Source organism: Balaenoptera acutorostrata, chromosome 16 (genome assembly GCF_949987535.1).
Source record: "Balaenoptera acutorostrata chromosome 16, mBalAcu1.1, whole genome shotgun sequence".
Taxonomy (NCBI): Eukaryota; Metazoa; Chordata; class Mammalia; order Artiodactyla; family Balaenopteridae; genus Balaenoptera; species Balaenoptera acutorostrata.
In genome coordinates, this window is record NC_080079.1 from 35,598,184 (window position 1) to 35,621,235 (window position 23,052).

The following is a 23,052-nucleotide window of genomic DNA, read 5'->3' on the forward strand; positions in this document are numbered from 1 at the left end:
CTGTCAATGGACACTTAGGTTGCTTCCATGTCCTGGCTATTGTAAATAGTGCTGCAGTGAACATTGTGGACACCTTTTTTTTTTGTAGAAGCTTTTTCTTTCACCAAGTCCCAAGTTCAGAATGAGTTGTCTCAGATAAACTCCAGAATTGGCATACTGACTTGATTAACTGCATTGCCCTTAGGCTTAAGGATTTTATAATGTCTGTGTTTGTTTGCTCCTCCTCCAAAAAAGCAAACTCTCACCCACAGCCAATGTCAAAGTTTGCCATATCAGTGGCAGTTTGAGCAACCTTAGCATAAAGCCAAAGTAAGACTGGGATGAATTGGTGCTTATGGAGCAGAAACCAGGCCAAGTAAATGTTAAGCAAAGATTTATGAGTAGAGGGAAAAACAACTGCTGGACAAAACTAAACATTTGAGCACTGCTCTTTGCCCAGTGGTGTGCTCAGAGCTCTCATGTATGTTTAATCCTCATGATAACCCTGTGAGGTTGTAAGTGGTAGACTTTTCATTGTAGAGATAAGGAAGCAGAGTTCAAAGGGGGTGATTAGTCAAGACCACAACAGGTGAAAAAACCAAGGTTCAAACTCAGATCTCCAGACTTCAAGTTTGGGGCTCTTTGCACAGAAGGAAGCTGCTTTATCAAGCTGAGATCTGAGATGTTGTCTCAGTAACAGCAATAACAGTCAATCTGGTACCAGCTCGATTTAATCAAGTTAAAACTCTTATCCTTCTTACTTAGTTGATTGTTCATATCATTTGTTTGAAAATATTCTTAACTTCCCAACGTCTCATGCAGAGTGGAAGCTAATGAGCACATTTCCTCCACTAAAGATGTGTGAACTGCTCTCATGAACCAACTCAGCAATCGTAAACCCAGAAAGTCCACCTTCAAGTTGAATTTTCCTTTCTTTCAGAAGTCCAGACCTCTTGTCATCCTGAGGCGCCTTATGCCTCTTTCCTGTCTGCTTTGTTATTTCCAAAGAGGAGAAATGTAGCTTCTAGATTCACAATTTAGAATCTGGAAAGATGAATGTGTTAGTATTTCCCTCAGGAATCCTCATTCTTGCTTTACCCCGTTTGACTCTCATAGTGTCTCAGACTTATACATTGCCTTAGGCTAGCTTTGAAATCTAATTAAATGACAGGAACAGGATCCTGGGGTGGGGCAGGATGGGGAGTCATCATGATTTCCTTTCTGACGAGCTGAAGTCCCTTTCAGATCTCTGTGAAGAATTAGGAGCAAAACAAGGAACCACAGTTGGGGTTCAGATTCACCTTCACGGCATAGTCACCACAACCCAGAGGCATTCATGGAAACGCTATACGCTACATACAACTGCAATATTCTTGTTTCCTTCTCCAGTCTGGGACACGGTGAAGCTCATCACAAGAGCCAATGTGTGGGTTATACTCATAGTAGTGTACTGTTACCATGGAACAGTTGTTTATGAGATGACTTGAGTTGTCTTAAGAGCACAGAACATCTTATCCAAAGTACAGAATGCCCTTGGATATAGCTACCAGAACTCCTAATTTCCCACCCCTGTGGTGACCAGACATGCCGTGAACACTGTCTGGATGGGAAGGAAAAAATAGAAGTGGTTTGGAGATTCCTGACTTCCTCGTGGACTCTATGCCTGCTGTCACCGCCATCTGTCTGAATTTCAGCCTCTACCTGTATGTCGTGCTCCGGTAGCCTCATCTTCCTCAGGTTAAATGTTAAGAACGTGCTCTGGGGAGCTACGCTGTCCTTGTCCTCTACGGAGGATGGTTTAGAATGAGGATTCACTGTCATAGGTATAGTAGGTGGTTTGACTACATTTTCCAGATAAGACACTTCCTTGATCAAGGACTCACATTTCTTGAGCAGGATTGAGATCATAAGGTATAGATAGACCCACGAAGGTTTTAGTTGACTTCTACCAGATCCTTACTGCTTTTTTTCTGTTTTTCTCTCTTCCTCCTAAGTAGTCAAAATGGTAGCCCTCTTCTTGGCTCAGCTTCCCCCTAATCAGAGGAAGGGAATTTATATGGGACTTTCCTACATTAACTGATAATACTCACTCTAAAGAACCCTTTAAAACCTAGTCTCTAAGAGTAGTGGTACATTATGACATCTGTAGGTGAATTTGTATCTTCCATATAAAAAATATTTTCAGATTGGGAATTTGTAGGATTTGAGGAGAGCTTGCTCTGTGTTTGTTAATTACCTATATAGTGGATGAATTGTTAGTATTTTTTTTTAATGCTGTTTTTACCAACTGGTTACTTTTCTCAATAATTAAAAACTCTGTTTAGTACTTAAGTGACATACCTCTGGTGTTTGAGCCCAGCATGAGTTTAGCCTGCAAGAAGTATTCTTTTAGTGAAGACTTGCTGATTTGAGTAAAGGACCAAATACAAACAGCAGTTGTTTGGTCATTATTTACTTTTCTTCAAGGGTCATCACAGTATTAGAACTTTTGTAGTTAAAATACAGATTAAGGTAGAGAGATGGGTAATCTTCATATTCTTCCCGCCCAGAAAACTTTCTTTAGTCACGTTGGTTTCTTTCTTGTAGCTTCTCAACAAATTGCCCTTCACTTGAGTGAGACTTCATTGGCTCAAATGTCTGCAGAGTTTTGGATGGCCAAGAAAATGACTGTATATAAGCTTTTAAGTGGAAATTATTTATTTATGTAGTTTTCATAAAAACATAAGTGAATGAGGGTTTCTTTTTCCTATCAAAAGTACGTAACTGCCAGCAGCATCAGCCATGACCTAATCTTTGGCACGTGAAGATGATTTTCCAGCAGCCAGATTCACAAAGAGCTTGTGGAAGGTGCCATCTCTGGCATCTGAGGATCCCTAAGGTTCCTTTGGAGACCAAGATGCAGTAGAAGAACCTGTGGTTACAGTAACTCTTCTCTTCAGCTGGAGCTTCAAGCTCACAGCTGGTGTGTATACCTTCTTTGTAAATTAGATATTTTCTTGAATCCTTCCTAAGGGTGGAAGACAAATGTATTCAGTCTCTTGACAGCATTCTTCTCCTGGCCATTCACCAGGCTGAGGGAGTTTTCACTGTCTTATTCCGTTCCAGAGGAAGCCAGGTCTTTGGAAAATTAGTGTTTAATTTCCAGGCCCTGAGGTTACATATTTTACCAAGCCCACTTGACTAATAAAGGAAATTCATGAATGACTGCAGTGAATTAATTCCACGTTCAGTTTCTTGTTCTCTGTAACTGGAATAATGTTAGCTATGTGAGGAAGTCCCCAAGCCATCAGAAGTTGTTGGGGTGAAGTATGAGGACCCACTGAACTCTGATATTTAGGGTACACACATGATTCTTATTGCATTGTTTGAATGAATGTGATTCCTGGATCCTGCCCCAAGACTGCAGTCAGGGTTCACTTGGGCTCTAACCAGCAATGTTCCCTTGGCTGATGTGACTCAGTAATTCTGATCATAATGGGATCATTGGGATAGCTTTCTGCTGTTCTGTCTTTAAAAGCACTTATTCTCTGGCTTAATTATTGCTAGTTTATTTTCTCTCCTTCTGAAAATTACCTGTTGGTTGGAAGTCATTCTTCCAGTTAGAAACAGGCACTTAGAAAACAATTACCAGTATTAGGCAGTCTGGTTTGGGGACAAAGTTTGAAGAAGTTGAATAGAAAGACAGCCTTTCTGTCTGGCGAAATAGCTTCCTTACTGCCTCAGCAGCTTCCTATTACAGGAACCAGTAGTACTTGGCTTTCCTTCTGTTTGTAGAAATCTTACACCGTTCAGCCCTTCAGCCCTTGTACCTGCTGCAGAGTTCTTCCCCTACCCCTCCAGGTTGTGCTGCTTTCCTTCTCCCCAGATACTGATTCCTGTGGAGCTCTACTGTCTGATGGTCTTTGCACACTGGCTGTGTCCCAGGTCATCATCTGTCTTCCCTGTCTGCTCCTTTCCAAATGCCATGTGTAGGTGTTTGAGGGAAGTGGATTCTTGGGTCGTTCCCCAGGGGTAGGACTAAGTCTTTTGGACTTAAACCATGTGAGTGGCCTGAAAGGAATGGTCATACCTGGAGGAGGTGCCATCCAGTATCAAGTAAACAATTACCTTCAGGCAATTTGGATCCAGGTAAGTAACTGCTATGTGTCTCTCCATGGTACCTTTTGATGAGGACAATTTTAGAATATCAGACCTTTGGAATGCTCCAATCTCCAAGTGCCTTCTGTACAGGTGTTTTGCAAATATACCAATATAAAGGTATACTTAGAAGAAATATGGTGAGGTGTGCAGACCAGACCTCTGGATTTATAGCAGGGTGTAGGATGGGTATGTTTTTACTGCCTTTGTAGCAGCTTAGTGTTTCCTGGCACATTGTAAGTGCTCAATAAATCATTGCTGCTGTGATCATTTTTAGTACTATTATTTAAGAATTCAGTGTGAGAGGTTAGTATGGAGAGTTCTCAATTGGGATAGTATATACTCTTAAAATCTTTATTATTTTTTTTAATTGTAGAGATTTACTTTAAGCCTGTAAACATATTGCCTCTAGTTAAAATGAATTAAATTCTTTTTTTTTAAATTAAATTCTTTCTATAGCTTGATCTTAATACAGTAGTGTGACTTTAGTAATTGCTTTCAGTCCTAGAGGTCAGTAAGTAGAGCTGTTTCTTATTAACTTGTTAGGGTACCTGAAATGCTTTGCCTACCCAGGGCCCCCACTCCAGTGGACTAAGCAGTTAGAACAGGAGGATTGCTGATAGATCATTTCTTTTATACTGTTGCTGAAATTCTGATTATGTAAACTCTTAATTTTTTTTTTCATTTTGTTTTCAAATATCCTATGAGGAACTCCCCTCCTTGAGTTGTAAGACTGGTGTAGACACTCTTCATGAGACTTAACATGGGTTTTCCGTTTCTTAATTACACTGCATGATCCTTACATAGTCCTTCCTTCTCCTGGGCAAGAGTACCTTCTAAACATTTATACCGAACAGTGTTTATTTTCTTGCAGTTGAACTGGCAATGATCATGGACCGTTTGTATGGCGGTGTCTGCTATGCTGGCATTGATACGGACCCAGAGCTGAAGTACCCCAAAGGTGCTGGCCGCGTGGCATTCTCCAATCAGCAGAGTTACATTGCAGCCATCAGCGCTCGCTTTGTGCAGCTCCAACACAATGACATTGACAAACGGGTAAGCAACTGCTCAAGGTATAATTGCTATGGGAAAGAAATGAAATTTATTCTGTGGGCCCCTGGGGAGAAAAGCACCTTGTGATCAAAGTGAGCAGCTCTGCCTTACATGGCATTAGTCCATGAGTCCATCTAGGCTGCCTGAAAAAGAGAGCACCCTTCGTATTTAAGGCGTTAATGCACTTTCTGCCTCACCCATCCCCGGGGTGATGTTACACTTATGAAAATAACACTGCAGAATTTAGCAAAGCAAACCAGTGCTGTTCAAAAGATGATGCCAACAGCACGTTAACGACGATTGAGAGCTGGTAATCTGCTTGACCCGTGTGGTACTCTTAAAACAAACAAACTTGAACTAACATTTAATGTTAATATTCAGAAGTATACATAAAATTTTGAAGTTCTGGTTTCTTTTAAAATTGCAAGAACATAGGGACCTCCCTGGCATTCCAGTGGTTAAGATTCCGTGCTTCCACTGCGGGGGGCACGGGTTCAATTCCTGGTCAGGGAACTAAGATCCCACATGCCACGCAGCGTGGCCAAAAAAAATTGCAAGAGCATACATGGTAGCAGTCATTGGAGCCAAATAGCTGCCGTCCCCTCCAGCCCCCTCTCCAACTCCCGTAGTTCTCCTGCTCATACCAAATATGCATATCCATTACCTGCCTCTTTGCTCATTGGTGTTACCTACCTGACCAGTAGAGGCACTCAGATTTGCTAACTCTCCTCTAAACAGGGGACAGTAGAGCTGTAGGGCATTGGTGTGCTCAGTTGGCTTTGGAGACAGACACAGGTTTAAATCCCTTAAATTCCAGCTCTGCTGCTATTTGGAAGCTTGGGGGAGTAGAAGGTGTTAGTAGCTAATCTGGGACCTGTACTGATAGATTAAAAGATCAAGTGGGAGAACATCAAGTCTTAAATACCTCCCTATGCAATTGTACAGTGGCTGTTAATGCTTCCAGCAAAGGCTGTTCTTGGGGCATAGACTGGACTAGAATAAGTAAAGTAGTAAATATGTTGTATTACAAAGTTTCACCTATACTCTCTATGGTTGACTGACTGATTTTGCGTAGTAGACCTAAGTTTCTTAGGAGGTGAAAGTTTCAGTTGGTGATGAATTTTTTTAATAGTCAACAAGGTTACGTTTTCTTTAAGACATAGATCAAATTACAAAAGCCAGTGCTTAAAATAAATAGTCTATTTGCTGCATCTACTGGGATCCTTAAAAGTAAGTAGTGGTGGTTTGTTTTTTAATTAAAATGAATGAAGTTTTACAGAATTTTGAAACACTCTGAATCAGTGGAAACTCAGGGGGTGATAAACATTCAGCTCCGTTCCTAGTTTTCAAGTGCCCACAGCACCCCTTCTGTATCAGTAATTCCCCTACAGACTGTAAGCTCCACAGAGCTTACCCATTGCTTGATGTATAGATACAGTAGATGCTTGATAAACCTTTGTTGAATTGACAAATGGTGTTATGTGGAGTGTTCTCTTAACTACTGCTGCTGGTGGACTTGCCTAGTGCCTATACATTTGTGAGTCTGAAGCCCCAGATTCCATTACATTTAGACTGCTCTTGCCCCCATCACTGGTGATCCCAGGCAATAAACTTAACTTGAAGAGCGCTTGTGTTCTCATCTCTATCAAAGTAGCTTTCTTTGTTCCCCTCTGAAGCCAGAATTAATGAGACCTCTCAGGAGGTAGGTCCTAGAGATGATAAAAGAAGGTTCCACTTGCTCATGCTTATAGCTTTCCTTTGCTCTCACCCTAACAACCTCCTGGCCTATTCCTTAGTTAGAAGGAAGCACACTTACCCCAGGGATTACAGAAATCTTTGAACCCCTTTAAGCATCATAGAAAATTCAGGCACTATTTGTTTTATTGCCTACCTCTACCCTCACCCCTGCTATGCTCATGCCCTCAGCATTGATTCCCGCAAGACTTTGACGTAGGTAAAAAAGAAAGAAGCGGCTTTTCTTTTGTTAGCATAATCATAGGCCATGCTACAGAAATATATTTGGCACGTCAAACTCTTCAGGACTCAGGAAAGCCATTGACTGTTTTCTGCTCACTGTATTTGGGGTTAACCATACCCTCCATATCTTAGAGTAGCTCTTGATAAACATTTAGGGTAACAACCAGTTGTAATGGAAGGAGTATGGAGTTTGGAGCTAGAACAGATTCCAAAACAGTTAAACCTCTGCTGCACCAGTCACTGGTGACTCAAGCAAGTTACTCAGTGCCGGGAGCCTTGGGTCCTCGTCTGCAACTCCCTCCTGGGGATGGTGTGACGATTAAATGAGATTGGAAGATTGAACAGCCAGAGTCATATGGCAGTTAATAGATGTTTAACTGGCACTTGCTGGTTAATAGTATTCATCTTGCTGGAAGTATACTTACACTGCTGTTAATATTTACGTAGCTTGAATTTTATCGGTTGCTCTGCTGAAGATGCAGTGAAAAGATAACACTGGTTAGTGAAGAGGGCACTGGCTAGAGTCAGATGACCGGGTCTAGATCTGGTCCTGTTCCTGGTGGGCTGTGTGATTTTGAGCAGGTCACTTAAATTCTGAGTTTCAGTGTATAATGAGGGCAGTAGTAATAGCTTTGTGTATCCGACTAGATTGTTGAGAAGCCCAGAAGAGATACTGAGCAAAAAAGTAGTATATACAGTGTGTCTCACTGGACACATGTAGAGTGGGACTGTTGTGGGCAAAAGAATGCCATCTCCATCCACATGGTGTCAAAAGGGACCTATCAGTTCCTTCAGTGCCCTAGGATGAGAGTCATCTAAGTGGGAGAACTGGAAATCATTGAAAGTGATGGATTCCTTTCTCTCCCTGTCTCCCAGCTCCATCTTCATGCTCTTTGTTTGCTCTGACCAAGGTGCAGACCATTTTCTTTATTATGAGAGAAGGAAGTCAGCTTCCATCTTGAGTGGGGCTCCTTTTTCACTGGTCTTCTGTGAATATTACACTCCTTTCTCCCAAACTGTTACTCTATCCTTGTTTTCTTCTTGCTTTGAACATGGCCAGCAATACCTTATTTTGTTGTCCCTGGCATTCTGAGCCTCTCTTAACTGCACCGTTTGCTGTAGATGCTTTTTTAGGTTGATTCTACTTTTATATTTATGTGTCTTTCTTCTAAAGCTTAAGTTTGAGCTTTCCAGAGGGTTCCCATTATATATAAGCATATTAGTATTTCCTTAGGTAATGCCCTTTTTCTTTCTCAGGGGCTCTGTTCTTGATTGACCGTGGAGAATTTCTGTCATCGGGCACACCCTTCTTTCCTGAATAACCCTTCCAGGTTTTTAGCAATAGTCTCATAGCTAAGGTTTTGAAGCTTCGAAAGTCAGTGGCAGGTGTCTACCTGTGCCCACAATCCCTTTTCCTTGCTATTGCAAATTCCAAGATGCTATAGTCCTTTTCTCCTTCATTCTAATGTTAGCCTAAAGTTGCTTTTAAACCAAGGCCTTGTCTATTTTGAATAGCTTCAACCTTTATCATCCTTCTGGTCAAAGGAATCTCTTTTGCTGTCTGTATCATAAATGCAGATTCAGTGGAATCAGCAGATTTAAAAACAAAACAAAACAAAACAAGTATAGATGGCATTTTACAGGCCACTTGCTTCGTGTTTGCAGCCCTTTCCTCTTTCACTGTTTGCCCCATATGGAGAGTGGGAGAGGGCCTCCTGCAGAGCAGCAATGTCTGGAATCATGGAAGTTCTAGCACTGTTTAAGGTGTATGTTCTCAGGCTGCACCTTTCCTAGGTAAACTGCGGGAGGTAAATGAAGAAGGATCTGATTGGTATATTTCATTAACCTCTTTTACGTCCAACCACCTTTTTTCAAAAAAGACATCTCTTTTGAGAGTTTATATGTTTATATATCGTCCTTGTTGTTGTTATTGCTGCTCTTTGGCTAAGCTTTTAGATGGAGTGATTTATGGGGAAAATACAGCCTTTATAGATTTGATTTCTTCTCATCATCGTAGAGACTTTTGGCTTGCCTATGAATATAAAATATGCCAATATGCAACAGTTACAGAAACAGTTGCACCTATGGCTTTGGCACTTTTAATCTCTGCTGTCGTCTCACTCATCCGTGTCATCATCTTTAAAGAAGAGGTGATTTAAAAAATTTTTGTTTTGGTAACAACTTTATTGAGATATAATTCATATACCCTGCAAATCAACAATTTAAAGTATTCAATTCAGTTTTTAGTATATTTACATAGTTGTGCAATCATCACCACAGTCAATTTTAGAACACAGGAAGAAGTATTTGAATGTGCATCCTTCAAGTCTGCAATAAGAGGATCAATTGAATAATGACCCCAGTGAGGACAGGGAGTTGAGGGATAGTGGGTTTATCCTGTATAATTTTACTCAGCTCATTATAGGGAAGGGATCCTACTTATTAACTTGTGCTCTTTGAAGTCATAGGAACAAGGCAGCCCAGGCTGTTGGGGCAAATTTCTGCCCCCTGCTATGGCAGTAATTAGGGTCCCCCAAGAATATGTGACTTGTTGGAGTGGGCTGATAAATCTATGCATCAGCAAGCTTTTCGCCACAGTATGCGTAGCAATGGGAGGACTAACAGGTGGAAGAGGCTTCTAATGGTAGTTCCTCATGGAGCTGCCATGATCTCGACTCTGCCACCTGTGCCCAGAGATCTGAATGGGAGTGCTTGGCACTTGGCTGACACTCAGTAAGTGTGTAGAATAAACTAGGTTGGTATATGGGAGAGCAAGGACTAAAAGCAACCCCAATTCAACTTTTGCCCAACTCCAATTCCTTCTTTACATGAAAAACTAAAGCCATCTTTTAAAATCATGATTTGAATCACATCTTTCCCTCCTTTAAACCTTTTGATTATGTTCTACTGCTCTTAGGTTAAAGGTCAAAGTCCTTAATTAACACTGCATACATGACCCTTCGTGTACTACGTACTGCCTCTGCCTCAGCTCCCATTTCCTCATCTTGAGCCAATCACAACTGGCCTTTTTCTCTATTTTACAGGGTGATTATGGATACTGTTTCCTCTGCCTGCCTGAAACTCACTTTTCCTTCAGGTCTCAGCTTAATTGTGAAAATTTTAGGAATCCTTTCTTCAGTGGAGCGTACACCTTCCCCATAGATCATTGTCATAATACCATCTATTATTCCTTTGTGGCATTAAATACCTCTGTAATGAAGCAATGCTTTAATGTCCACCTATGCTTCTAGACTATGCAGTCGATGAGGGCAATCAATGACTGTGTGTCTCTCGTGTTAGCTACTGTATACTCAATAATTGACACACAGTGGACACATTATTTAATTATATTTGAATGAATGAATGAGTTGTTGAATGAATGCTGATTGTTTGAGAGCTTCCAGATGGGAAGCCCTTTGGCATATCCAACTGTCCACCAGAGGGCACTCTGCACAGCTTTCTTTTTTTACTTAGTTAGGCAGGCACTTGAGTAATAAAGAAGCTTAGGTTTTGCTGTTTAGCATATCAAAAAGTTTATTTGACACTTATAGTACATTAAAGCTAGACTTTAACTTGGGCATGACCTCATCCAACCCCCTTTATTTGCAACAGAGAAGAATCTAGGAGAGGCTTGGAGACTCTCAAGACACCTGTCATTAATTGACGTGAGAGCTGCCTCTGCTTATGGAACTCCCTTCCCGAACGTTGCTGCTCATCCAGGGTCTAATGTTTCTTTAAACCCACTTCTTCTATGAAGTCATTTTTCCACAGACCTGGGTAGGAACCCCTGAGTTGTATTATAGGTCCTTTAGTTAGTTTTATACGTGTTTCCATATTTCATGTAACTTTTCAGGTGAACATACACTGCACAGAGCAGGGCACATCTGGAGTTTGTTATCAGAATTTGTCAGTATGTCTATAGGTCATTTTGAATATTAACAAAATGAATTTGAAATTTTTTTTTGCAATTGTTTTGCTTTTGATTTTAATTTTTATGTTGTCTTCATGTAAACCCTTTTTTAAGTCAGTGTGAGCCAATGCAACTCCACTGGATTATAACGTTTAGTGAAACTGGCATTTTTGCTGTCATAATGACCCTTGTTATTGAACATTATCATAAATGAGACAAATACAATTCATGCCTCAGTTTTTACTTCAAAAGAGAAGTTATTAACATCTTGAAATAAATCCTTTAAGGCTTACATTTATGCATGTTTTATGGCTAATGTTCAACAGTTACTGGTCAACTGGTTATTCATCCCTATGATGACAATATTGAAGTTGTATGATACCCAGCACAGGGTTCTCAGCATTTCTTCTGCCTTGGAATACACTCTCATGGGTAACAGAGACTCCCTAGAACACTAATGTGGGGGGGTGTTTATGTATCTAAGGGTCCCACACCCACTCCTGCCATCATCACCCACAGAACCATGGCTGCAGTAAAAAAAAAAAAAAAAAAGTGTGTCCTGGCTTAGGAACTGAGAGATCTGAGTTTCTACTCCTAGCTCTTCTCCCAGCCATGATGTGACCTTGGGCAAGTTACTTAACCTTTTGAGGCTTGATTTTATTGTCCCAGAGTAATAAGAACACTAACCTAACAATCTTAAGGTTTATAACACAGATAAACAATGAAGGTGAAGAAGTGTTCTGGAAAGTTATTAGGCTGTACAGATGTTGATTTGTATCATTGCTGAACTTGGCCTATTTAAACTGTGCTGTTGGTTCCTAACCATATGTCCAAGACTAATAGTTGATTCGCTCTCTTTTTTTTTTTTTTTGTCTTTTAAAGTGCCTACTCAGTTTCACTCAGAATCTTTAATATAAGGATAATGAAATAGTTGAAGTTGACACTAAAAAAAATAAAAAGAAAAAAGAAAATTTAACATAAGTGCCAATCTATCAACATGCAAGTTGGATGTTAGTCAAGACATGTATGTAGAGACTGAAGTTTCATTTAAAGGTGTAAACACCTGGATGCATTTTCTATTTAAAGGATTGAAGGTGTTTCTCTCTTTAGTCTAGAAAGAGGTGTTTTTACCAGTATCTTCTCTAATAATGAAAAGATTTTGAACCTGAAATTGAGTAAAAGGTTAGGATTAAATTTTACTTATATTCTTTTGAACAGTGTTTCTGTGAAAAACTGGAACAGTTTAAAGTATTTAAGTACAATAAGGGCAAAAGAGGACATCTGTACTCATTCTCTCTGTTTTAATGGTATTTTTAGAAGTGATGCCAAATGAACACTTAGGATGTGAAAGCTCTGCTAAATCCAGTTTTCTTTATAACTCGTCTAGGTCACTTACATATGAAAGATTTTTGTAGTGTGAAAATTGAGATCATTAGAAAATGGGTAATCTTTTTACATGGCCATTTTTCTGCTCTTTTGTCTACTCTCCATGGTGCTGAGAAAATTTGTATGGGTAGAATCAGTTGAGTCTCCCTTAATCTAAAAAAAAAATATGATTTGATTTATGTGAACTATATTTCTTTATAAAAATCTCAGGGGTCCCTCCCACAGCTGTTGTTTAGCACAGCTATTGTTCTAGTAGAACGGATACTAGACTAGAATCAGCCAATCTTGGGTTTAGTCTTAACTATACCTACTAATTGTGTAGCTTGAAGGAAGGACATGTGTGTATGTGTGTTAAAGTGGTTTTGAAAACTATAAAGTACTCTGTCAATACACAGTGACACTGACAGCACATTAATTTACATGAAATCATAAATGACTAATATTTGAGCTCTTCTGGAAGATGTTTATTAGACAGTCTAATTGGAATTTCACATTATAAAAGGAGTTAAATATTTCAGGAAAGATAGGGGTAATGTTGGTTGGTTATTTGGGTTTTTGAAACAGGAGGAGGAACTCTCAGTAGGCAGGTCTGCCCTGCCCAGGAATCTGTCCCTAAAATTAGTTCCCCAAATCATCATTTCCTACATTGTTCTCCATGAAACATGAATCCCTTGGGATTTTAATATTTATTTTATTAAAAAAATCTTTTTCTGAGTCAAATGAGTTTAGAAATGCTTTCTTGAAGAAAGTTAAATAGGCTAGTTTATTCTAGGACTTCTTGGAAGCATTTATATACTAATCGCATTGTGAACATCCAAGAAGGAAACAATATGCAATTTTTCACAAATTTTTTGATCATGGAACTCTTCTAAAATGTACCATCTCTTGGGAATAGTGTTCCAGGGAACCCAGTTGAGTAATTAGTGTTTTCAGCTTCTTTTCTTCTTTCATGCTCAAAATCAAAAGTTTAGTAAGCAGTTGATTGTTTTTCCCTTCCTCGGTCCTCTTTCCAAGTTTGTCCCACCCACCATATAGTCTCTCTCTCTTTTTTTTTTTTTCTTATTGTGGTGTAAAAAACACATGAGATCTACCCTCTTAACAAATTAAGTGTACAGTACAGTATTGTTAACCATAAGCCCAATGTTATACTGCAGATCGCTAGAACTTTTTCAGCTTGTGTAATTGAAACTTTATACCCTTTGAACAGCAACTCCCCACTTCCCCCTGCCCCCAACCCCTGGCAATCACCATTCTTCTTTCTGCTTTCTATGAGTTTGACTACTTTAGATTCCTCATATGGAATCATGTGGTGTTTGTCCTCTTGTGAATGGCTTATTTCATTTAGCATAATGCCCTTAAAGTTCATCCATGTTGTCACATGTGACAGGATTTCCTTCCTTATTACTTCTGGATAATATACTGTTTTATGTATATACTACATTTTCTTTGTCCATTCATCTGTCAGTGGGCATTTAAGTTGCTCCCACACCTTGGTTATTGTGAATAATGCTGCAGTGAGCATAATAGTGCAAATATCTCTTCAAGATCCTGCTTTCAGTTCTTTTGACTACCCAGAAATGGAATTGCTGGACATGTGTCTTCTATCTACAAAGGGTTGGGGTGGGGTAGCTGCATATTCAGAATGCTGGGAAGGGCACTGAAAGTGTGGTTGCTATTCTCTTTAGTATTTGTAGTCCTTCATCTCTTGATTTCTTGAGATTATCTATTGTATCTTTCTAACACATCAGTCTCTATATAAGAAGGGAAAATAGTTTTGAAATCAATATACCATTGGGAAATAATGTTCCCTTGACTCTATTTTAGCTTAGTGTAGAAGACCTGAGAGTCTGACTTTGTTAGCTAATTTGGAGCTTTCTGATACTTTTATTTAAGGAACATTGTGATAGTTAAGCCATAGCACATCGTATGTGCTTTGAATAGCACTTTTTAGAATAACCCATTTTTTATTTAGTGAGATGTTATCCACTGCACCTTTCTTTGCAAGCACTTCAAGTACTTCACACATTTAATCTTTTTTTCTCTCTTCACTAAAAACATGTTGGGCCTGAATTTTAGCTAAAGATTATCAAAGGCTTTATATTTTTAGCCTGCATGAAGATTAATATGAACTAGTAACCATACTAACAGAAGTGCTGATAATACTGCTCTTTGTCCCTGGCTAGAATATATGAGATGACTGAATAGCAAAAGAAGTGAGGGTTCTGACGACCTGTTCCCAGACTATTTCTGCTCCTAGCCTTAGTCTGGGACTCCCACAACCCAGCCTTTAACTTGCTGCTGTTACTGGCCCTGGCCTTGATCTGGCTTGAAAGTTTCCCAGCTGTAGCTATAGCTATGTTTGGTTTGACCCTTTGAGAGGAAGCAACACCCAGAAGTGAGTTCAAATATTTTCTGAATACCACATGGGCTTATTTTGAAGCCCTGGGAGTCTCAGAGCCTTTGACTAGAAATAGCTTTTAAAATAGAGTTTGGGTCATCTTAAGAAAGAGAGAAAAATATTCCTCTTCTCTGAATGGCATGGGACCTTTTTGTCTTGTCTCTCCTTCCTGGTCTTGACCCCTCATCTCTTCTGTCCTTCGCTCTCTTTTTATGTCTTCTCCTGTGGAATTGTGATAATTTTTAATATGAAAACTCTTTAGAGTGATTAAGTATTCTTCTTTCCTTCTCATATTTGAGTTTAGGCGCTGTTTATGAGATTATTAATGGGAAAAAGACAGCCACAGTTTTTGAAAGTAGTTATCTCAGTAGGATATTCAAGTTCTTTGACCCCAGAAGGCAGGGGTATCAGTCAGTTAGCAATTTCTTGGTGAGTGCTTATTTTTACTTGGAAGAGCTGGTCCAAACCTCTAATATAGTAGAGGAAACTGTGGCCTGCAAGGTTATGATGTAGACAGTTAAATGGATAGAGCCAGAGGGCTCTGCACGTCTGCATCCTGGGGGGTTAGGGAGTGGTGATGCCATGGCAGTCATGCATTTTATAGATTTTAAATGACTTTCTTACCCATTGTTCTCTATATGATATACTCTTCTACCACTAGAAATTGATTTGGGGCTGATTTATATCCTCACCTCCAGCCCCATTCCCAAGCAGCATGGAAGGAAACAAGATTAGAGAGTGAGTGTATGGAGTATGCAGGATTCTGTCAGCTGGACCTTCTTCATTTCATGAAAAAGTAATCTTAAGACCAAACAGAGCACTCACAGATCTCTCTGTGTTCTATAGACATACAGCAAAGGTGTCAACATTAGCACACATAAGTATGTTTCCTTGTGGGAAAGGCATGAGGGTGATTTTAAAACCTTTCTTCCCCTAGCACTTGAAAATATGAAAAATGGTCAGTCCCATCCTTTGAAAGGTAAAAAGAAAATAAAATTCAACCATTTTCGCTGTGTTTATTTTAATCTACCCCAGATTTCTTCTAAAATTAATAACTGCGAATTTGCTATAACTGGAAGGTTGTGGATAACTTTGTTGCTAAGGAAAAGCTATTTTCACGTTGCTGCTTTAATTTCCTAGGCATCTGTCATCTGCTTTCTAAACAGCAGGATTCCAGCTCATAGTTGAAAAACTAAAAATTTAGTTTAAACATTCTTAGTATTGCCTGCCAGTGGAGGACTTGCTTTAGCAACTGTAAAGACACCGTGTTTAGTGGGAATGGTAATGCGGTTACTGTGGATTTTAGGCCTGGATAGATGTACTCTGTGACACATGCCAAGAAGATTAGGAATACGTTATGTTTAAAGCTTTGAGTACACCAAACAAAATGGTCTTTCCAGGAAGCACGTTGCTCCAGATGATAAGAAATGGCCTACCTGACTTCTGGGCAGGCCTTTCCAGACAGTTATGCCTGTTAAATTATACCTCTTCACTTGGCCTCTTTCTCCAGTTTGTCCACTCTGACTCCATTATCTGAAATCATTGCTGCTACTCATCTTCCAGCCACCTGTAAACATGCCTTACCTGCCTTGGGACGGCTGGGTATTTGACAGACTTAATTTGTTTTTTTTTCCTGTCACCAAAGGGCAGACTGCGGCAGGGACCAGCTGTTTTTTTTTTTGTTTGTTTTTTTTTTTTGGAATGACAAAGTCAGGTTTATTGCTCCAGGTTAAACCAGTGGAGACAGGATGTGGGGAGGGGGAGGGGGACACAGGAAGCTGGTGAAGGCATCCTCCTGGCCTTGGCCTGCGCTTGGCCTTGGCACCCTGGGAAGCGAGTCGGTGCACTTCTGACCTGCTGATCACCTGCTCACGGGCCAGGCCCCCAGTAAAGTTTGAGGCGCAACCCAAGGCTCTGGGGAGCACGGCCCCTCCTCCCTGCACAGGTCTGAGCACAGAGAGAGTTGCAGTGATGGCCTCTGCTGGGCTGCATCCTTAGGAAGGCGTCTTGGTGGAGGAAGGGGCTGCTGCCTTCTTTTTGGTGGGGGCCTTCAACAGGGCCAGCTTCTTGGGCAGACTGGTGCTGGCTTTCATCAGCACATCATGTTCGATCTTCTTCCGGATCCCCACCTCCAGGTTCTTCTTCAGCTTTTGCTGTTGCACGATGCGTGCCTTCTTGGGTGCGATAACAAGACCGCCCTTCCTCGGGCCCCGGTTCCGCTCCGAGGCTGCCGCAGCTGTCTTGCTCTTCGCCGGTTTCCGCGCCTGGAACTTGCGCTGCCCCTGCGCCATGATCAGTCATGCACCGGAAGAGGCGGGGCTGTCGGACCAGCTGTTTTTAATATGACCTTTAGCACATAATTCAAGCTGAGCCTGACCTTGGCTAATGCCTCCTTTCTCATTTCTACAACCTTTCGGGTCCAAGGAGAGAGAACTCTGGACCTGTGAATAGTTTATGGTCTCCCTAGGTATCACCTCTCTGCCACCAAGAGCTGTTAATCATTGCTTTATTTACTTTAGGAGGTCATTATGTTGACCAATATCAAAATGACTGGCAAGCAAAATATTTTCCCTAGCTTGTTAGAAACACAACAACGTCAACATTGAGATCAGTTTATTAAAGTATGGCTTTTTCTTCACCTATATCATTCTACATATATTATTCCCTTTTTCCATCTTTTTATATCCACGTATCCAGCATTCCCCATCAGTCTTCCTTAACCTTAATAGTTATCCCTCATCAATAAGTTACACATGTTCTCAGCATCCTTGGATATGGTCACCTCCATTAGGTGTGTAGTATGAATTCAAGCGTTTCTCTCTGTAGGAAGTTCTCATCTCCTGGTCCTGTAAATCTCTTTGCACCAGAAGGTCAGCTTGGTGATTTGATTGGCTCTGTGAAGGGCTCTAGTATTTGAACTTTAATGGTCATGTAGATCACTAATGTGATCCCAATAGGTTGGTGTCTCCAAAGTGCTGTAGCTTAATGATACTCCAGGTGTTTTAGGTAGTTAACAGAAATGCCTCTTTTTATTTTATGTTATTTTATTTTAAATTTTATTTTTATTTTATTTGGGGGTATAGTTGATTTACAATGTTAGTTTCAGGTGTATAGCAAAGTGATTCAGTTATACATATACATATATCTATTCTTTTTCTGTTTTTATTTTAATAATTATGTATATGTGTGTTGGGAAAAATAGAATTAATCTGGATAGTCAGGTAAAACATCAAGTAATAGTACAGATGGCATTAGGATATGGCAAAAACTACAAATGGTTGAGAATGCCTTTAAGAAACTCTCAAATAGACCATAAATTATTTTAAGGAAGAACTATGCCTTGTTCTCCATTGTATTTCAGTTTTTAATACGGTGGCATATAAGGAATAGGCACTCCATAAATATTCATCAAATGAATGAATCCATTTGAGCCAAAATAATCACCCTTCTTTAGCATAAGGACCACCTAACTACCAGTGTCCTTCATGCAGCTACTTCTCTTTGTTGATATAAATTGTCAGAGGTACTGCTTGACTGTTGCCCTTTGAGAGGCTGTGGTTGCCACTTTGCACATATGTTTGCGGATCATTTTGACTCTTGGTGTATGTCCTACCTTTTGGGCATGGCTGTACTCTTTGGATCAGTCCTTGCACACAGGTGCTGACAGCAGCTTTGCAATAATAGCACCACTCACCCATCTGGAAGGGAGCCCTCTGGAAGGTGTTGGGAAAGGCCTCCGAGAGCACAGTGGCAGTCTAGAAGCCACATCCTTTACTTTTTTGTCTCTATTCAGAGTCTTAGTTAATGTGTGAGATTTAGCAAATGTGATTATCTAGCTTTTAATCCAATTAAAATGATTGGAAGTTGCAAAATTATAAAGGGTCTTTGAAAGGTATTAATAGAAGTGGTAGCAGATAGACACATTTTGAAGGAGGTGACAGGAAAAGTGAAAACTGTCCACTGCATTGTCCTACTTGCACTACTATAAAGGACGCTGATAGTACCCTTTGCTTAAGAGGGGGAAGAATAAATAGTACATTTTAGGAAGATTTCTATCAAGAAACATCAAAATTCAAGATGTTTAGCACCAAAAAGAAAAAATGTCTGCTCCATGGAAAAGTAACTTATGAGAAATCCATTATTCCTTAAGGAAGCTGATAGAATAAGGCATCAGTGTATGCCTAGGCCTGGTGCCTCTGGCATGATAGGGCTTCATGGTAGATCTTCTGAAGTACTGTGTTGACTAGATCCCTCAAAACCCCTCATGCAGTAAGGAACATTGGTGCCAAGCTCAGCTGGAAGCCTGAATAAATGGAAGATGCAGTTTATTCGTATTGCATTTTCAGATATCATCATGAATGTATTACTTGACCGTACATTTATTTGTTCAGTGTTCTTCGGTTTGCAGTAGGTGCTTGTATCCATCACTCCACTAGATCTTAATATCCCCATGTTGTAGAAATCCTTTCAAAACAAACACTAATTCAGTCTTTTTCATGACTGCATGATATTCCACAGGGTAGATGTACCACATTTTATTTAACCATTTCCGTATGAAATGGAGCAGGACCATGTGGGGCCCTCCTGGGTACAAAAGCCCCTCTGCGTCCCCCGTTTCTTGTTTGTAGAAAAAGGCGTTAGTCTCCTAGGCCTTCCCTGAGTTCCAAAGAGCAGACTCAAGCAGTTACTAATTAGGGGAGTGAAGAAATGCAGAAACAAAGGAAAAATAGTCAAGAAACAACAGTTCAGCGATAAAACAGAGTCCTAGTTCCTCCTCAAGGGAAATACATAACAATCTGACACATATCTTTGAGTTGTTCTGCAGGAACTAAGACCCCACTCACCCCCACCCCCAGTGGAGCATGGTGACTACATGCTGACCAGAAACTCACAGACCCCAGACTGGTTGGAATTAGAGGGTTGATGATTAAGATTCCTGAAACACCACCCTGTTACTTCACCACCAACCAGACAGAAGAAAGTCATGCCCCCTGCAACCCTCACCTCAAATGTTACCTTTCAAAGCCCTTCCCTGAAAGCCATCAGGGAGTTTGGGTCTTTGAGCATGAGCCTCCTGTTCTCCTTGCTTGGCCCTGTAATAAAAGCTGTACTTTCCTTCACTACAACTTTGTATCAGTGAATTGGCTTTGCTTTGTGATGGGCAAGCAGACCCAAGTTTGGTTCCATAAAACTAAAATTTCTGAACGCTGAAGATAAAGAGAAAATGTTACATGCTTCCACGTGAAAAGAGCTAGTTACTCTCTCCTACAAAGGAAAAAAAAGAAAGAAATTGGCATCAGAGTTTTCATCTGCAGCACTGGAAGCTAGAACACCAAGGAATACTATTGATTAGTCTGAGAGAAAAAGATGTGATCCCAAAATCCTGTATTTAGTCAAGATATTATTTCTCTGTCAAGAAGACTTGAAAGAACACTAGTAGCTTTATGCTATTCTAGAAATAAAAATGGAGAAAATAATCACAGTTGTAACAAAAATTATAAATGACTTGCAATGAACCAAACCATAAAGATAGGATCTACATAAAGAAAGATTTAAACATAAAAAAATAATGATAATCTTTAAAAAAAAAAATCAAAGCAACTAGGTCTGTATGAAAAAATTAAGGGCCATGTTGGCCTTCTTAATAAGGATTAGAAACTTAGAAGCTTCAGAAAGAAATAAATGTATTAGACTATGTAAAAATAAAATACATTTAAATGGCAAAGATGCCCTGAGAAAAGTCAATGGGCAAATGATGGATTTGGAAAACAATTGCAGATTATTATTTATACCATACAAAGAACTCTTAAAAATTTGCAAGAAAAAGACATACAACACAGTGGGAAAATGGGTAGAAGATAATTCACATAAGAATTCACAGGCAATGCACCTAAAAAAATGTTCACGTTTATTCATAGTCAGGAAAAAGAAAATTAACGTCACTTTATTCTCATCAGACTGGAGAGCATTTAAAAGAGGTGATAACTACTTGTTATGTGCTGATAGAGATGTGAATTGCTACATTTTAAAAAAGCAAACTAGCAAAGTCTTAAAATTAAAAATACCTATACTCTTTGACCCAATAATCTACTGTTGGTTGTTTTTGATGCTATAATCCCAATGCTTAGAAATAAAACCACAGATGTGAGGACACATGAAAGGTATATTTATTGCAGAATTGTCAATAGTGGCAAAAAACTAAAAAACAAAGTAAATGTACATGTATGGGTGTTACCCAACCTAACTTGGGTCCCCCCACCCGTTGCAAAGCAAAGCCAATTCACTGACACCAGGTTGTGGTGAGGCATTTATTGCAGGGCCAAGAAAGGAGAATGGGCAGCTCATGCTCAAAAGACCCAAACTCCCTGATGGCTTTCAGGGAAGGGCTTTGAAAGGCAACATTTGAGGTGAGGGTTGCAGGGGGCATGACTTTCTTCTGTCTGGTTGGTGGTGAGGTAACAGGGTGGTGTTTCAGGAATCTTAATCATCAACCTTCTAATTCCAACCAGTCAGGGGTCTGTGTGCTTATGGTTAGCATGTAGTCACCATCCTCCACCTGGGTGAGGGTCTTAGTTCCTGCAGAACAACTCAAAGATATGTGTCAGATTGTTATGTATTTCCCTTGAGGAGGAACTAGGACTCTGTTTTATTGCTGAACTGTTGTTTCTTGACTATTTTTCCTTTGTTTCTGCATTTCTTCACTCCCCTAATTAGTAACTGTTTGAGTCTGCTCTTTGGAACTCAGGGAAGGCCTAGGAGACTAACGTCTTTTTCTACAAACAAGAAACGGGAGACCCAAGGTGGGGGTTGTATCCAGGAGGGCCCCACACCGTCCTGCTCCGTTTCAATCCCCTCCCCTTTTTAAAATAAATTTATTTATTTTTAATTAATTTATTTATTTTTGGCTGCGTTGGGTCTTCATTGCTGCGTGCGGGCTTTCTCTAGTTGTGGCGAGCGGGGGCTACTCTTTGTTGTGGTGCGCAGGCTTCTCATTGTGGTGGCTTCTCTTGTTGCGGAGCACCGGCTCTAGGTATGTGGGCTTCAGTAGTTGTGGCACGTGGGCTCAGTAGTTGTGGCTCGCGGGCTTAGTTGCTCCACGGCATGTGGGATGTTCCCAGACAAGGGATCAAACCTACGTCCCCTGCATTGGCAGGCGGATTCTTAACCACTGTGCCACCAGGGAAGTCCCTGTTCACTTTAAAATGGTTAATTCTTTATGACTTTAACCTCAATTTAAAAAATTAAGCTCTTAAAAAAAACTGAGGGGCAAAACCCCCCACATAACCACAATGCCACTTTTACATCTAAACAAAAGTAACATTAAAAATATATATATATATTACTGGAAAGTGCCCTTTGTGCTAGGCTTGAATCTCCTTAAGTACTCTTTTCACATGTGTATATATTACAAAGGGCTATTGTCTTTCTCCTCTGGCAGCTTTCTTTTGCTGAATGTAAAAGACCAATCCTCTCTCTCACTGCTGGATCCCCTTTTCTGGGCTTTTTGGGACTCAGATCTGGTTGCTGGAGCACTCTGAGTGTAGGCGTCTACCTGGTGGTAGAAGCAAAGCAGTCCTCAGCTCATGGACCGAAGGTGGAAAAGCTGGCTGCTCCTAGTTCCCCACACACTCTGCCTCTACCAGTAGTCCTCCCACCTCAGGGCAGAGGGGACTTAGTCCACCACTTCGCTCCTTCTTGGCCTTCAAGTACAGGGAGTTCAGGCCAGGTTATATACACTTTCATGAGCCTACAGCTCCCTTCCGCCAGGAGCCCACAGTCTCTGCAGACCACATTCTTCCCCAGATCTACTCTGTCCTCAAGTTGCTTGAAGATAAGGAGAGATGCTGACCAAGGCAGAACTATAGATAGGAAATGCCAGAGGAGCAAAGTGGAGTATTAAGTTCAAAGGAGGAAGGAATAGTTCCCTGTGGGACTGAAAGGCTGGGCCTATAGTTAATTTTCGACAAGGTTGGTGAGACCATTCAATGGGTAAAGAATAGTCTATTCAACAAATGGTCCTGGGGCAACTGGATATGCACATGCTAAAGAATGAAGTTGAACCCGTTTCACACTATATACAAAATTAACTCGAAATCAGTTAATCTAACTATCGGAGTTAAAACCATAAAATTCTTAGAAGAAAACATAGGGGCAAGTCTTTTTCTTTTTTTTTTTTAAATAAATTTATTTATTTTATTTATTTATTTTTGGC

At 40.3% G+C, this 23,052-nt stretch overlaps 2 protein-coding genes across 6 annotated transcripts in view; one reads left to right on the forward strand and one right to left on the reverse strand.

The window, feature by feature from the left end:
• CPEB3 (cytoplasmic polyadenylation element binding protein 3) overlaps window positions 1-23,052 on the forward strand; it is a 184,615-nt gene that overhangs the window by 154,338 nt on the left and 7,225 nt on the right. For all 5 annotated transcript variants that reach the window (XM_057530627.1, XM_057530629.1, XM_057530630.1 and 2 more), the window contains one exon: window positions 4,991-5,172. In XM_057530627.1, coding sequence (XP_057386610.1) covers window positions 4,991-5,172 — 182 coding nt within the window. The remainder of the gene's footprint in view (window positions 1-4,990; window positions 5,173-23,052) is intronic.
• On the reverse strand, window positions 16,535-17,155 carry LOC103001508 (leydig cell tumor 10 kDa protein homolog). The gene has a single exon (XM_028167755.2). The coding sequence runs from the start codon at window positions 17,129-17,131 to the stop codon at window positions 16,835-16,837; it is 297 nt and encodes a 98-aa protein (XP_028023556.1). The 5' UTR covers window positions 17,132-17,155; the 3' UTR covers window positions 16,535-16,834.